The 16,624-nt window shown below is 34.6% G+C and overlaps 2 protein-coding genes across 2 annotated transcripts in view; one reads left to right on the plus strand and one right to left on the minus strand.

Annotated features, from left to right (window-relative positions):
* Window positions 1-471, minus strand: part of LOC141300003 (A-type potassium channel modulatory protein DPP6-like) — a 69,727-nt gene extending 69,256 nt beyond the window's left edge. The window contains exons 1-2 of the mRNA XM_073830304.1: window positions 414-471; window positions 313-369 (exon numbers count right to left, since the gene is read on the minus strand). Of these exons, the coding sequence (XP_073686405.1) occupies window positions 313-369; window positions 414-471 (115 nt within the window). The remainder of the gene's footprint in view (window positions 1-312; window positions 370-413) is intronic.
* Window positions 472-1,148: 677 nt separating this feature from the next.
* Window positions 1,149-16,598, plus strand: LOC141300005 (A-type potassium channel modulatory protein DPP6-like). The gene is made up of 8 exons (XM_073830305.1): window positions 1,149-1,231; window positions 1,293-1,487; window positions 1,709-1,763; window positions 4,805-4,904; window positions 7,830-7,888; window positions 7,958-8,030; window positions 8,113-8,186; window positions 14,403-16,598. The coding sequence occupies exons 1-8, from the start codon at window positions 1,149-1,151 to the stop codon at window positions 14,550-14,552; spliced, it is 789 nt and encodes a 262-aa protein (XP_073686406.1). The 3' UTR covers window positions 14,553-16,598.
* The last annotated feature ends 26 nt before the right edge of the window (window positions 16,599-16,624 follow it).

The raw sequence follows: 16,624 nt of genomic DNA on the forward strand, positions 1-16,624 counted from the left end.
AAATTCTGCAATATGTAGATGTTTGACTTCAACTGTAAATAATGTATATTAATTATACTTTAAAATAATATATACTTAAAAATATACTTAAGAGCGATTCCAGGTGTAATGTTTTTCCACACTTATATGAATAGTTCACCCACAAATGAATAATTTGCTTAAAATGTACTCACCCTCAAGCCGTAGCTTGCTCATCAATGGATCCTCTGCAGTGATTGGGTGCCGTCAGAATGAGAGTCCAAACAGCTGATAAAAACATCACAATGATCCACATGACTCCAGTTGTCAGGCAGTCACCACAGCCACCCTCACCTGCCACATCACCAGGACCCCCACACACCCGCTCGCAATCACCGGAATTCTGATCACCTGCGCACAATCAGCCACACCCCTTTAAATAGACTCCTGCACACAGTTCTCATTGTCGGGTCTACCGTTCACACCGCTGAGCCAGACTCCCTTCCTCTCCATGCTCCACGGACCTGCTGTTGCTCTGCTTCTCTACGATCCTGTTAATATCTACAACCTTGGACTTCTGATTCATTCATATCCTACAACGAACTTACAGATAAGATCCTACATTGATCTATCCCTCTCTGCACTGTCATTTTACCAGTCGGACAATAAATCTCCTGTTTGGTTTTTCACTTAATCTCTGCCTCCGTTTTCATTTCTACTGTGTTGTGACACCAGTCCATCAATTGTGTGTTTGTTAAAAACAAATATAAAGCATTTTAACTTTAACCAATGCTTTTAATGTTTTAATGATAAATGTATTACTAACACAAGCTTTTCACTTCACAAAAGGTTAATTGATGGACTGGAGTTGTGTAAATTACTTATGGATTATTGTGATGTTTTTATCAGCTTTCATTCTGATGGCACCCATTCACTGCAGAGAATCCATTGTTGAGCTAGTGATGTAATGCTAAATTACTCTATCTGTTTTAACCTAAGGGTGAGTACATTTTCAGCAATTTTTAATTCTTCTTTTTTGGTATTACTATTTGGGGTACATTACAATTATTTAATACTATTGAGCAGACTTCTTTTTCACGTGGGTAGACAGCATTTCTGAACATAAGACACATTCTGATTAAGCTGACTGGAAATGTATTAAAATTCAGGTGACTTGGAACATTTCTGTGATGTCTCAGAATGTGAATATCATTGCCAGAAATGTTTTGAAGGTTGGCAGCTTACTAAATCTAGAGACAGTCATTGTGTTCAAGCACAACTTAAAAGCTTGCTTATTTAAGAAAACTCTCCTACTCTCTCTCTCTTTCTCTCAGAGATGGGACTCCAGGCAGTCAGTCGGTCTCAGAGCAGTTCCACATTGACTGGGCATCAGTGCTGGTCAGCAGTTTTGGAGTGATTGCGGTGCGCTTTGACGGCCGTGGAAGTGGCTTCCAGGGGACTAACTTGCTCCATAAAGTGCAGCGCAGGCTGGGAATGTTCGAGGAGAAAGACCAGCTGGATGCCCTCAGGTAGTCGAGCAGCCATCTGCGTCCAACACACAGTGAACATCCATCAGTGCCAACACACAGCTGCAAACACAGATACACATGTGCTGCATCTCCTTAACCGCACGGCAGATCTACAGCCATTTAGCCAAGTGGCCATGTAGCACTGTCTGACTTCAATGAAACTCAGTGAGAAGGTCCAGCAAGTGTCAGATCATTTAACATTTTGTCTTTGTTTCTGGCAGTATTTTGATGCAGGAGCCATTTATTGACAAGACCAGAATTGGAGCTTTTGGGCAGGTAAATACTTACTGCATTTAATTGTTATTATTAGGTCAGACAAGACAGCTTGTCATTTATACACACAGATGTTTCATTGCCTCTCTCATATTTACAGGTACACAGAATGTGCATTAAAGCTCTGCTCCAAACACTCATAAATTGCAACTTAACTGAAAGGAAACTTGATAGATTCAAACAATTGATTGTGTAATTACACAAATAACACTTCTGAAATAAAGAGCATGAAAGACTTTACCAACACTGTTAATTCTAGAAAAATCATGAAAATTAATTACATTTTTGGGGGATTTTATTTCTTTAAGTCTGGACAAGCAAAAACCATTAACTTGTTCAGACTTTAAATTGGGAGACAACTAGGCAAAAGTTGTGTCGTCTTAGTATGATTGTGATACAATTTTATATATATATTGTAAGGAATCTCTTATGCTGAGGGCTGTATCTATTTGATCACAAATACAGAAAAAAAAACTATATATATATATATAATATTTTTTTTTTTTTTTTTTTTTTTTTTTTTTTTTTTTTTTTTTTTTTTACAATTTCAAATATTGGTTTCACTTTAAAATTAAATTTATTTCTGTCATACAACACTGACTTTCATTAGCCATGTTTGGAAACTGTTTTTTTTTTTTTTTTTTATTCTTTGATGAATTAAAGGTTAAAAAGAACAGCATTTATTCACAATAGACATATTTTCTAACAATAAAAGTTTTTTTCTGTATTTTTGATCAAATAACTACAGCCTTGATGAGAAACATAAAAAAACATTAAAATTTTTACTGATCTATAGGTTAAAATTGAATTTGGAAGGTTGAATTAAACTATAAAATGGTTATAAAGATTTTACTTGCTTTTTGCAGTTCAGGAATGTGTCACAAACAGCCTTGGTGATTGAGATTTTGTTAGATTTTGAGATTTTGATTGAGATGTTGTCTTTATTTAGTTATTTTTTGGCATCTATGGTTCCATGATAATCCTTTAGCTCCTTTCCATTGAACAAAGGATTCTTTATAGTGAATAAAGGGTTTTAGATTTACAAAATGTTCTTTACTAAGAAAAAAAAGATTATTCTAAGAACTAAGTGGCTAAAGGTTGGAAATATCACAGGAAATATCAGGATCAATTCCAAAAGTATGAATTTTATTAATTTCTGTTATTTTTTCCAGGACTGGAAATCATACTTTTGGAATTGATCCTGAGATTTCCACATTTTTAGCACTGTGGGAACTCTTAGGGTGTGTTCACACTTGTAGTTTTTATTTGGTCCGGACCAAAAAGAAAAATGATACATTTGGTCCTGGTCCACTTAGAGTTCACACTGGCATTTTTGACAGCGAACCTAAAGATACCGAACCTAAAGGCATAGTCATACGTTCACAACCTGCTTGGTCGGTTGAATATTGTATATTTTGTGACGGAACTCACCGAACACGCCAAAAGCAAGGTGTTCGACTATCATCGGCGGTAACACTTTATAATAACTATCCGTTATAACTAGTTAATAGATCATTAATAAACTGTTAGTTAATGGGTTATAAATGACTTGTTAACTGTATTTTAATGATTTATAACTATACCTAATAAATTAGTAATAGATCATGAACAAGCTGTTAGTAAATAGTTTATATATGTTATTGGGACGTTATTCTAAAGTTGTAACTATTCTTCATTTATTAACTGTTAGTAAATGAGGAATAGTTGCAACTTTAGAATAACGTCCCACTAACATAAGCTAATAACGAACACTTAACTAATACATTAACGCGCACTTTACAGATCAGTTGTTCATAGTTTAACCACCTACTAATAAAAGTGAAACATGGTAGAACAGCAAATGGATCGCCGCTGGTTCACTCAGTATAGAGGGTCCAAGGTGTGATAAAACATCTTCATATCAATAATGCCAATGGCTAGATTTTTATTTATTTTGTTTTCATGTTTAGCACAAAAAGTGCCCAAACCTCAGAAAAGCCTATGGGTGGAACAAGGTTGAGGTACAAAAATTGTGTATTTTAAATATCACATCAAATTTCTGTAGCTTGAACTTGTTCCATCCATTTGCTGTTCTACAAAGTACAAAGTCACTGGTATTAGTAGATGGTTAACTATGAACAACTGATCTGTAAAGTGTGAGTTAATGTATTAGTTAAGTGTTAGTTATTAGCTTATGTATGTTAGTGGGACGTTATTCTAAAGTTGCAACTATTCTTCATTTACTAACAGTTAATAAATGAAGAATAGTTGCAACTTTTAGAATAACGTCCCAATAACATATATAAACTATTAAATGATACTTAAGTCTTTAGTAAGTAATTTACTAACAGCTTGTTCATGATCTATTACTAATTTATTAGGTATAGTTATAAATCATTAAAATACAGTTAACAAGTCATTTATAACTTGTTAACTAACAGCTTGTAAGCTATCTATTGGCTATCTATAAGGCACAGTTATAACTAATTAACAAACTATTAACTGTTATTTAACAAGTCATTTATTACTCATTAACTAACAGTTTATTAATGGTCTATTAACTAGTTATAACGGATAGTTATTATAAAGTGTTACCGAACCGTTGGCGAAGAACTGTTAACTGAAATTTGCTTTTCTATGACATCAATGCAAAAACCTTTTGGAAATGGTATTTTTTAATAGTGTAAGCAGATCAATAGGTTTTGTTAGTACCCATCCAACAGTATTGATGAGAGAGTTCACAGAGCCTGTCTGTATTTTGGCATGCCAGTTAAACTCTTCCTCTCTCACTAACTTCAGTCCTAAAGAAGAGCAGAACAAATTGGTTTCATGCAGTGAGGAGAACTTAATTGAGACCATCTACATTTCAAGCTACATGTTCTTTTTTGCCCATGCCTATTTCTTTCCTCGAAAGATTGTCGTTTTTCAAAGGATTAATTAATGCATGTCCAAAGGCTGAAATCCTGCCTCACTTTAATGAGCACAGACCGTATCAGAAACTTCTGTAACTAGTAATGAGAGTTGTGCTATTTCTGAAGTCTTGAGTTGAGTATTGTGTGTTTCAGGTGTATGGAGGTTACATCACCAGCCTTCTGCTGAGCTCAGAGGACTCCATGCTCAAGTGTGCAGCAGTGCTCTCACCCATCACAGACTTTGCGCTATATGGTAGGGTTTGTTTGTGTGTGTGTGTGTGTGTGTGTGTGTGTGTGTGTCTTTTTTATTAAGACAAAGGTGTCCAGTGCAGCTCCTGGAGGGTTACTGTAATGCAGACTTTAGTTCCAACACACCTGTATGCATGTTTCTAGTGATTGAGTTGGCCCTTGATTAGCTGGTTGATTCGTGTATTAGATTTACAGCTAAAGTCTGCTGAAAGGTGGCCCTCCAGGAGCGGTTGAACACCCTAGCAGATCTGAAATTGCATATTTCCTAACTATCTAGTAGGTAGATAGTATGATAGTATGTGACAAAAGAAGTATGTCCGAATACACAGCATTCATAAAAGAGTAGGCAAAAAGTTTTGGCCATCTCAATCATTTTAACATTGACAAGTGCTATTCGACCGCTCAGGTGGAGCTGCATAAAAATATAATTTTAAATATAGCTTCAAGCAGCAGTTACCAGAATTCAAGTGCTTTAAGGCATTTAAGCCCATATGAAAAAAGACATTAACTTAGCAAGCCTGTAACCACCTAAATATGATTTTAAAAAAGCATTTTTGGCAAATCCAGGTAATTCATTATAGAAATATTATATTTTTAGTTTTTCTTTAGGCTTTATAGGATTTGGGGTAAATTTGGACAGGCCTCTTTTCTAAACGACCTGGTTATAATCTCCCAAAGGGTAGATTTTAACATATTTTGATGATTATTGACCTAGAGAGTCAGTGCAGTGTCTTTTCCAGATTGAGCAAAAAACCTAGGGCGAGTTTGCAAAAGTAGGTTTTTTGACAGTTTCGCAATCATTTAATAATTTGATTGGCAGCAGTGGTTCTAGAAGCTAAGTTGTCTGGAACGAGGAGTTCTATCGTATGATACGAATATAGCGCAGCGTACAATCGTTTACTTCCTTGAAAAATGCAAAAAATTTCCCATTTGAATCAAATGATTTGCGATAAGTGCTTTAAAGTCCCGTTTTGAATCAAATGATTCATGATACATGCTTTGAAGTCTCGTTCTGAATCAACTGTGAAAAAACAGTAAATAATTTTGCAATGCAGTGGTTTACTGATTCTAAGTTTCAAAATGCTTGACATTGTCAGCGGTGTGAGTATTACCACCCCTCCAAGTTTCAAGTCTCTACGACTTACAGTTTGGTCTGCACGATCAGTTTTACTTGGAGGTTGTTGATCCGTGACCAGAGTGCGAAATGCCGGCGGGAATTTGGCCTCTGGTCTATGCATCCCTACCTCTGCTGAATTATTTTTATCTCCAGTGGGGATAAAAACATCCCGGGAACCTGCTCCCAAGTCCCGATGTAAATCAAATCATACACACTTTGAAGTCCCGTTTCAAATCAAATGATTTTCAACACGCACTTTGAAGTCCCGTTTTGAATCAAATGATTTGCGTTACGCGATTTAAAGTCCGATTTTGAATTAAATTATTCGTCATACGCACTTTAAAGTCCCGTTTTGAATCAAATGATTCACGATATGTGCTTTGAAGTCCCGTTTTGAATCAAAAGATTCATGATACATCATTTGAAGTCCTGTTCTGAATCAACTGATTCGCGATCCGATTGGAGCACTTCGAAACAGTGAATAATTTTGCAATGCAGTGGTTTACTGATTCAAAATTTCAAAAAGCTCTCTTGATACTGTTCTTTGCTCACTTTAATTTATTCGTTGTTTGAAATGAAATCATTACAATTAATAGGCCTAACGTACAATGTGTTTATTATATTTAAATACAATTTTAGTCATTTAAAACATTTCATGATGTGACACTCATTATCTGGTACTTGCCTAAAAAGATGTATATGTATATAATGTGCATTGTTAACAGATTACACTAACATTAGGTTACTTAGTCTATAGCCTTACTAGAGTTTGGTCAACCTCTGCCTATGGAGAGAGAAAAACGTTTTCAAAAGCATCCCCCCCTCTGTTTTTTTCACAAATCGCACCCTGTCCTTGATCCTATTAACAATTACAATAGGGTTTCACCACTATGCGCTTGAACCCCTGACAACTTTTTGTCAGTTTAATGACAAACAGAGCAGCATCAATATTAAATATTAGGGCGAATTACAGCTCCACAGAGAGGAGAACAGAGATCTGTTTGGGTCCATCTGATCCTCGGATGCAGATATGAATATCTCAGTAAGCACAAGACATCTGTTGAAAGGATTTGAGCTTATTGCGTGCAAACCAGTAGAAAAAGAGCAGATTTTCATGCATTCTAAATCGAAACATCTGCTGAATGTCCTTTTAACATCCAGCAGGGAACATTTTACAAATGTTTTGCGGATGATAAAGTACCCTAAAAATTTTCGCTTTCCAAAATACATGTGTGTGTGTGATATCGGGGATGTCAGAAATATCATCTAATTTCTGTCCCACCCCAGCTTCTTCTGATTGCTTCTCAGCATTTATGCACTGAGGTGACAGATGTGCTATTTCCAACTTGACGCAATATCTTGAAAATAGTGCAAGATGCTGAAAAAACTCTGAGATGTGATGCAAGATGTCACCAACAACTAAACCAACAATTAAAAAATAGTGCAGATGCAATAATGCTTCCTGTGTGAACGTCTCAGGGGAGGAGGAGTGTCCGATTCATCATCCATTTCTGTAGCTTCCTGTCTGTGCGTGGCAGCGGATCCCATCAGTATTCTGAGAGCAGGCAGAAGGACTGAAGCACTCCAAGAACTCTAAAGGAACAGAGGGATGAAAAATGAAGCCTGTGTGTTCATCATAAACAATACTTCACCACTCACAGCGGCAACAGCACCGAAATCTGCTCATAAGTCAGCCGGTGCATTGTGAAAATGGCCGCGCAGTGATTTTTATCAAAGGAAATGCTCGGAAATTAACTCCGCCTGTGACAAATGTCACAGTTGACTGATACCCTTCTTATTTCCTGCTTTCAGCTTCAGCTTTCTCAGAGAGATATCTAGGCCCTCCCAAGCCAGATCGAAGGGCATACGAGGTACTTTTCCTTTTGTATAATCTGTATTTTGTATTCACCGTTGCTGACAACACTTACATGTTTCCACAGATGGCCAACCTTGCATACAGAGCGTCTCAGTTCATCGATAAGAAGTTTTTAATCATTCATCCAACAGCAGATGGTATATTTCCTTTCTACTTCTTACAATGTCTTTGTGAAAGAAAGAATCCTGTCAACTAACACGCATCTCATTTACCTTTTAGAAAAAGTTCATTTTCAGCACACAGCCAAATTCATCTCCAGGCTAATCAGTGAGAGAGCAAATTACACTCTGCAGGTAAGAGATATTGAGAACTTGAAGAGAATTTCTTAGTTTCTTAGTTTTAGAGGCCATTCACACTGAACATATTTTTGCATTTAAATGTGGAGGGCAGTGGAATGAGTGCAAAGATCTTGAAGCGTGTTTTATAAAAGTTCATTTTAAGTTGACTCGGCATTCTAAAAATGCAGCGCTCGTGCTCGAAATTCTGCAAAAGATGTGTAATAGTCAATTTCCATTATTTTTTTAATAGATTGTTCATTCATTAAGATTACAGTTTTTATTAATAAATTAGTTTTTATTTTAATTTAATTTGTATTGCCTCACATAAGAGCATTATGTTACAAAATTAATTTAATGCTTTGACACTCATGTAAACTACATTCATTCAGATGCTTTTACATTTGTTTATTAATGAATTAGTTTTTTTTTTATTTTGAACAATTTTGTTTTTATTTTAATTTTAAAGGTTTAATAATTGTTGTGTTTTTGTATTTTTATTAGTAATTTTAAAATATCTATATAGTTTTTTTTTATTTTAGTTTTAGGTACTTTAGTTCATCCGGTTATATAATTATATCTATATAGTTTTAATTTATTTTTATTACAGTTTTAGATATTTTAGTGCATCAAGTTAAAATAATGAAAAATGAGAAGTTTCCATGCCAACTAGTTTAAATTAAATACTCTTTTTTTTCAGTTAACCTCTTTTATTTTTTTTAGTTTTTATTTTGTGCAATTTATGTTTTTATTTTGTTAGTCATTTTGTTGTGTTTTTGTATTTTTATTAGTATTTATAAGTACTTTAGTACATCATATTAAAAGATAGAAATTAAGAAATGTTTATTTGTCAACTAGCCAAAATAAAATATATATAATTTGTATTTTATTTCAGTTAACTTTTTTTATTGTTTAATTTGTTTTTATTTTTATGCAATTTCTGTTTTGATTTGTTAGTTATTTTGTTATTTTTGTATTTTGTATTAGTATTTTTAAAAAATCTACGTAGTTTTTATTAATTTTTCTTTTAGGCAACTAGCTAAAATAAATTTTAAATTTAATTTTTTTTTTTTGGTATTTTATTTCTGTTAACAATTTATTAATTTGTTTTTTTATTTTTTACAGTTTCTGTTTTGATTTTAATTTTAAAGTTTTAGTTATTTTGTATTTTTGATATATCTATATTGTTTTATTCATTTTTATTTAAGTAACTAGCTGAAATAAGATTTTTTTTTGTATTTTATGTCAGTTAACTTTTATTATTAATGAATTCGTTTTTATTTTGTACAATTTCTGTTTTGAATTAAATTAAGTATTTAGTTATTGTTTTGTGTTTTTATATCTATATAATAGCTATATAGCTTTATTGAAATGATGAAAAAAAAAAAAAAAAAATATATATATATATATAAATTAGTTTATTTTTGTTTGTTTGTTGTTTATTTTTGTTAACCCTGTGATCAGTCACTTTGTTCACATTTTTGCTTCCAGAAGTATTTTTCTATTAATTTTCAGCAGAGGCTTTTTTCAAATATTCTTCCAGTTCTAATCTAAATTAACAAAACCAACCAGCTGACATGAAGCACAATCTTACAAACTTTAATTTGAAGCATATTAAAAAAGCAAAAAAAAATTGAAAATCAGGAAGGTCTCATCCTATAAAGCACTGTGATGATATCAAAACAATGATTATAATTCATCAATATCAAATAATCAAAGAGCAAAACAACAATGTTTTTGCAAAATACACAAAGAATCAAATCTTAAAACTATCAAATCAGATCACTTGCTGTGCTTAATAGGAGTTTTTGGCTGAATTAATTTGTCGTGAATTACATATCCATGGCTTCTGTACTTGGTGGATTTCTCTTATATATTATGGGTATTGTAGTTCTTTATTGAAAATTCCACAATTAAGCATTTTGTTTTCTAGAATGAATTTAAAAACACACTTGTGATTCGTTCAAAAGCATATAGCATCACATAACATCCTCCAAGCAGATTGTAGGAAATCAATTTCTCTATGGAGTAAATGAATGGGTTTTTTACTTCTGGAAGCCGACTGTACATCCTACATCCATCTGTGAGCGTGGCGATGTTTTGTCAAAGGTGTGTGAGGTCTGGGGTGACAGGATACTGAGCCTCCGTGATCATGCAGCAGTGTGAGCGGCTGCTGCTGCCAGCAGTGGGATTAGACACACTCAATGCATGCAGCTCATTTAAACAGATTATACAGGCCACTCTCATGAGCCACACGCTGAATAATCCCATTATATTCCCACACTAGGAGATTTTCTCCTTGCTTTCTGCTCTCTAATAGATTTGCTATTAATTGCTGGCTGTTGAATGACTGTGGAATTAATTAGAGCAGATATTCATCAGGACGTGTGATCGACACTGTGTCAAGCTGTTCTTCTCAATTTATGATCTATTAGGAAGGGTCACGGCAGTCACACGCAAAGTAAAGTTATACAAAATTATATAAAATATAAATATGAACTGAGATGAATTTAGATAGACAAATGATTTAAATAACAAATAAATTCATTAATTAAATATTGACTTTTATGCTCTCACCAGTTTAATTGTTCATTAACAGTGTCTAAAATTGGACATACTGTTGAAATAAAAAGTTTACATACGTTATTTTTTAATTAGTACTGATCTGAATAAGATATTTCACATAAAAGACGTTTAGATATAGTCCACAAGAGAAAATAAGTTGAATAAAATGACCTTGTTCAAAAGTTTACATACACTTGATTCTTAATACTAAGTTGTTACCTGAATGATCCACATCTGTTTTTTGTTTTGTGATAGTTGTTCATGAGTCCCTTGTTATTCAGAAAAATCCTTCAGGTCCCACAAATTCTTTGGTTTTCCAGCATTTTTGTGTATTTGAACCCTTCCCAACAAAGACTATGATTTTTAGATCCATCTTTTCACACTGAGGGCAACTGAGGGACTCATATGCAACTATTACAGAAGGTTCAAATGCTCACTGATGCTTCAGAAGAAACACGATGCATTAAGAGCCAGGGGTGAAAACTTTTGAACAGAATGAAGATGTGCACATTTTTCTTATTTTACCTAAAAATCTTTTTTTTTTCATTTAGTACTGCCCTTTAGAAGCTACAGAAGATACTTGCATGTTTCCCAGAAGACAAAATTCCCCCTGGCTCTTAATGCATTTCCTTCTGAAGCATCAATGAGCATTTGACCCGTCTGTAATAGCTGCATATGAGTCCTTCAGTTGTCCTCAGTATGAAAAGATGGATCTCAAAATCATATTCATAGTGGGGAGTTTAGAGAATCAAGTGTATGTAAACTTTTGAACAGGGTCACTTTTATTAATTCAACTAGTATTTCCTCTTGTGGACTATATCTAAACGTCTTTTATGTGAAATATCTTATTCAGGTCAGTACTAATTCAAAACTAACATGTATTTTGTATAACCCCTTGTATTTTGGTAAAATAATTAACGTTTTGAAGACATGCATCACATATCTGTTCTTTATTTATATATATATATATATATATATATATATATATATATATATATATATATTTTTTTTTTTTTTTTTTTTTTTTGATGGTAATAAAAAAATGTTTACCTCTGTCATTTCACAGTAATTTTCTGAGCTGTTAAATGTATTTAGAACCTTTTCTGAATAAAATTAGGCTAATTTTACAGTTAGAACTTTATGTATCCTAAATAAAGACAATTAAATAATATTTTCACACCTTTTGTGTAATTACACATCATTTAGCATATATGTGTATGTGAGACTCTGTTTGTTTAAATATTAAGCATATAAAAATTCCTATTTTGGTGGATTTTCATTGATAATGTTGACAGTCTGGTCGTAGCTCAGGGTGAAACAATGAACGTTTTAAAAGACAGTTAGGAAATAAATGAATAAACTGTTTCCAAGTATTAAAAGACTTTTTGAAGTAGTAAAACTAAAACATGAAGGCATGGGTGAAAACATTTTCCAAATATATAAAAAGCAGCAGCATAAAAAAGACTTTTTGTTGTTTTAATAAAATCAACCACTGGGACCCCTGGAACTACCCTGCATTTCTTGACATTTCTTGCAAATGCTAAATAAAAACTCTACAAAGGGTAAACAAATCATAGAAACTGATGATTTAACTAACCTCTGATGTCAAACTGGCTTGACAAAAGGCTGTGTGAAGCGAACCATTTCAAACAATGACTATCTTTTTACACAACTGAGGGACTAATATGCAACTATTACAGAAGGTTTAAACGCTCACTGATACTTCAGAAGGAAACACGATGCATTTCACGAGTTCCCACTTACATATAATTAGCTGTAGTATGTAAGCATGTTTGGCGTGCTGTCCGGGGAAGGGCTCCGAGCTCGGGAATGGCCCGAACCTAGAGTACCCCCCCCCCCCCCCATGTATATGTGTAGAAGGAACTCTGAGTGAGGAGATGGGGTGGTGGAGGGATGCTGATAATCCGTCAAATGGGTAGAGGTGAGTCGGCTGTATTTATGCATGATGTAGATTGGCTTGAGTGAGTTCCAGCTGTGTTAATTAGGCTAAGTATCTGACGTGCTCCTCCCGAACTTTGGTTTATGAAACGTCATTAAGAGCCAGGGGTGAAAACTTTTGAACAGATTGAAGTGTTTTTTTTTTTTCTTATTTTGCCTAAAAATTTTATATTTTATTTTCATTTAGTACTACCCTTCAGAAGCTACAGAAGATACTTACGTTTACCAGAAGACATTTACCCTAATCTTCAAATTCAAAAAGTTTTTACCGCACAGCTCTTAATGCATTGCGTTTCCTTCTGAAGCATCAATGTCCTCAGTGTGAAAAAATGGATCTGAAAATCAAACAGTCATTGTTAGAAAGGGTTCAAAAACACAAAAATGCTAAAAAAAAAAATATATATATATATATATATATATATATATATTTGTGGGACCTGAAGGATTTTTCTGTAGAACAGCAGCCAGTTTAAAGAATCAAGTGTATGTAAACTTTTGAACAGGGTCATTTTTAAAAATTCAACTATTGTGTTTTTTAAAAAAAATAAAAAAATAACATGCATTTTGTATGACCCCTTGTATTTTGGTCATGATTCTGCATGGTGTATGTATACTTTTGACTTCAAATGTACACTACCGGTCAAATGTTTGGGGTCAGTAAGAGTTGTAATGTTTTTAAAGAAAGTCTCTTATGCTCATCAGTGCTGCATTTATTTAATCAAAAATATAGAAAAAAAAAACTGTAATATTGCAAATGTTATTACAATATAAAATAATGGTTTCTATTGTAATATACTTTAAAATTTTATTTATTCCTGTGATGCAAACCAGAATTTTCATCAGCCATTACTTCAGTCTTACGTGTCACATGATCCTTCAGAAATCATTCTAATATACTGATTTATTATTAGAATGATCTATATTGGATTATATATTGCAACAGTTGCCCTGCAAAGTTTGTGATTTTTTTTTTTTTTTTCAGGATTCTTTGATGAATAAAAATCTCAAAAGAACAGCATTTATTCAAAATATAAATATTTTCTAACAATTTAAGTATTTGCTATCACTTTTGATCAATTTAACACACCCTTGGTGAATAAAAGTATTAATTTCTTTCAAAAAAAAAAAAAAAAAAAGAAAAATTTACTGACCCCAAACTTTTGACCAGTAGTGTACATTTAAATTTCACAGTTAGCGTTTTCTGTATCCTAAATAAAGACAATTAAATAATATCTTCAGACCTTTCGTGTAATTTCACATAATTTTAGCATGTAGATGAATGAAACTCTTGACACCCTGGTCGTAGCTCAGGGTGAAACAATGAAATCTGCAAAGTTTTAAAAGACATTTAGCAAAAACGTAGCAAAAAAGACTTTTGAAAAGTAGTAAAACTAAAACATGAAGGCATAGGTAAAAAAAAACAGTTTCCAAATAAATAAATAAAATGCAGAAGCTTAAAAAGAAAGATCATAAGAAACAAAATCTGTTTGTTTTCATAAAAATCAACCACTGAGACCCCTGCATTTCTTGACATTTTTGCAAATGCTAAATAAAACTCTACAAAGGGTAAACCAATCATAGACACTGATGATTTCACTAACCTCTGTCAAACTGGCTTGACGAGGCTGCGTGAAGTGAATCATTCTGACATGTGATGTTCTGGAGAGCTCTGATATTGAGATTATTACCTTGTCTTGTGTCCTGCGTTAGATCTACCCAGACGAAGGACACTTCATTCACAACGAGGGAACGCGGCAGCACCTCAGCCAATCACTGGTCAACTTCTTCGAGGAGTGTTTCCGGCTCCCGGACCGAGTGTTCGAGGAGGCTCTAGAGGAGGAGAGCGAAGAGGAGGGTTAGTCCACTCCGTTCCATGACGTCCAAGCACAAAGCCAGCTCCTTTTGCCACCTAATATGCAACCCATCGATTTGAACCCTTCAGTTTTCAGTTTCCTCCCGGTGTCGCATGCTGACTCTGAGACCGCCCTGCCTCGTGTTTCTGCCTCGGCTCCCCTTCAGGTGCTCCTCACTATCCATCAACCCTCGACAGACCGCGGCCGTGCAGCGCTGCGTGGCATCTGGCTGGCGCCACATCGTCTCGCTCTCCCCGGCAGGCCAGTTATGAGCTTCTGAAGGTGTTAGGAGTCTCTGGTCTGTCCATCACGTTGACGAATGAGACGCTGCGATATTAACTGAAACCCAAGTGCGATGGCCTTTGAATCCCTAAGAGCTGTGGGACTCGCAGGAGTTGAAGCAGCGAGACTGAGGGGTCGTTCGGTGTTTGATTCAAATAGGTATTTGGTGTTAAGGGGGTTGTTGTCGGGAGAACGTGTCATTTGTGGTTCAAAAGGTCTTCTCATGTCCAATTGTGCTCGTGTCTGGTGTTGCAATGTAAAGTCGCACATGAAAACCATTCACTTGGATATCGATAAAACTTGTTTTCAGTGTTCGAGCCTGTCCGAGTCTTGGAAATCTTGTAGCCTCAAGTGTGTATTTAGATGGTGTTTATTCATTGCAGAAACTTCATCAAGCAGAAGGGGAGCAAAAACGATTCTCATTATTCTCACAGACTTGACAGTTGTACAAGACTGTTGGTCCCACTTCTCAGCGTGTGTTTCCTTGAAGTGATGGTCTGTCAGTGCCGAAGAAAGCACTCTTCTATGTTGATTTAGTCACTGTGCCTTATTACGGGGGCGAACAATCGTTTTCGAGGAGCCTCCTTGTGAATATCACCAGGCTTGCGTTGGATTGACTAAAATCCTGTATCTAAAACGCTCTTGTTACATTGTCGACCACATCACGGAATACATTACTGACTGTAATAACATTGTTATTTTCCTTTGCGTGCGCGTGTGTGAGCCGGTGTTGTTTTAGCATCAACAAAAACAAACTCGCTCGCATCCTGCTAATAGCGGTTTTCCATCCACTTTAAGGATCGAGTAATGGAGCATGAAATTAAAATGTATGATTTCAACATTACCTCAGTATTAAACTAAAGCCCCTCTGAGGCTTTACAGACACTTTGTAGAGCATTTGTTAATTCATGCCCAAAACAAATTTGTACATAAGTATATTAAGTAGGGTAGGAAACACTCCTGTGTTAAAGGGATAGTTCTGACATTGACCAAACCTGTATGACTGATTTCTTTACTTCAGTGTTTTATGGAAGAAAGTACAGTTGGTCAGACAGGTTTGCAATGACGTTAAGTAAATGATGACAGAATATCCCTTTAACACTCATGGAAAAACAGTACTGTGCAAATGTTTCGCATTACAGCAGTGGCATTTTCATTATTTAAGTCACATAAGGTATGGTTATATGTTTTGCACAGTACCGTATACGAGCAGTTATTGGTTGTAACTTTTGCCTATAAAAGCTCTTGAGGATGATTTTGTTCGAATGAAATGTTCATGTTTAATCTTGATGCATTCATAGTGCATGTCGAAAAACCATTTGCAACTCAAAAGCTATTTTTTGAAAATGGTCAAATATCTGCATAGTATTTTTGACGGCTTGAATGTTCCAAACTGCATTTCATATCCGGTAGTTCTGTGAGTGAGATCTCAGTCTTGTCTGCTTGATGTATAAATGTTACTCAGATATCATTTAAGTCTCTGAATATGTGAGTGTTTCTTGTACATAAAGCATTTGAAGGTATTTTGTTCTCCTGTGTCGAGCAGAGCTGCGGAAGTCACGGTTACTGCGATCTGAAATGAGCAATGAAAAATCATTTGGGACCAAGAGAATGATGGGATTGCTGTTTACTGACTCAGCAAGAACAGTCATATTGTGGCACCTCTCAGAATACAAACTATTTTAACATCACCTTTGTTATGATTTGTTTTCCTCACTTGGAGAAAAGAGGATGAATATGTAAGTAACCAAAATAAACTGAAAGCCTTCAATGTTGATGTCTTTCTTGTGATTTAAG

The sequence above is a fragment of the Garra rufa genome, chromosome 24, assembly GCF_049309525.1.
Source record: "Garra rufa chromosome 24, GarRuf1.0, whole genome shotgun sequence".
In the NCBI taxonomy this organism is placed as follows: domain Eukaryota; kingdom Metazoa; phylum Chordata; class Actinopteri; order Cypriniformes; family Cyprinidae; genus Garra; species Garra rufa.

Bases quoted from the DNA above. Each gene is read 5' to 3' on its own strand.
- LOC141300005 (XM_073830305.1), top strand. From the start codon at position 1,149: ATGTCTCAGAATGTGAATATCATTGCCAGAAATGTTTTGAAGGTTGGC. The intron at 1,488-1,708 runs GTAGTCGAGCAG...TGTTTCTGGCAG, and splicing joins GACCAGCTGGATGCCCTCAG to TATTTTGATGCAGGAGCCAT. The intron at 4,905-7,829 runs GTAGGGTTTGTT...TCCTGCTTTCAG, and splicing joins CACAGACTTTGCGCTATATG to CTTCAGCTTTCTCAGAGAGA.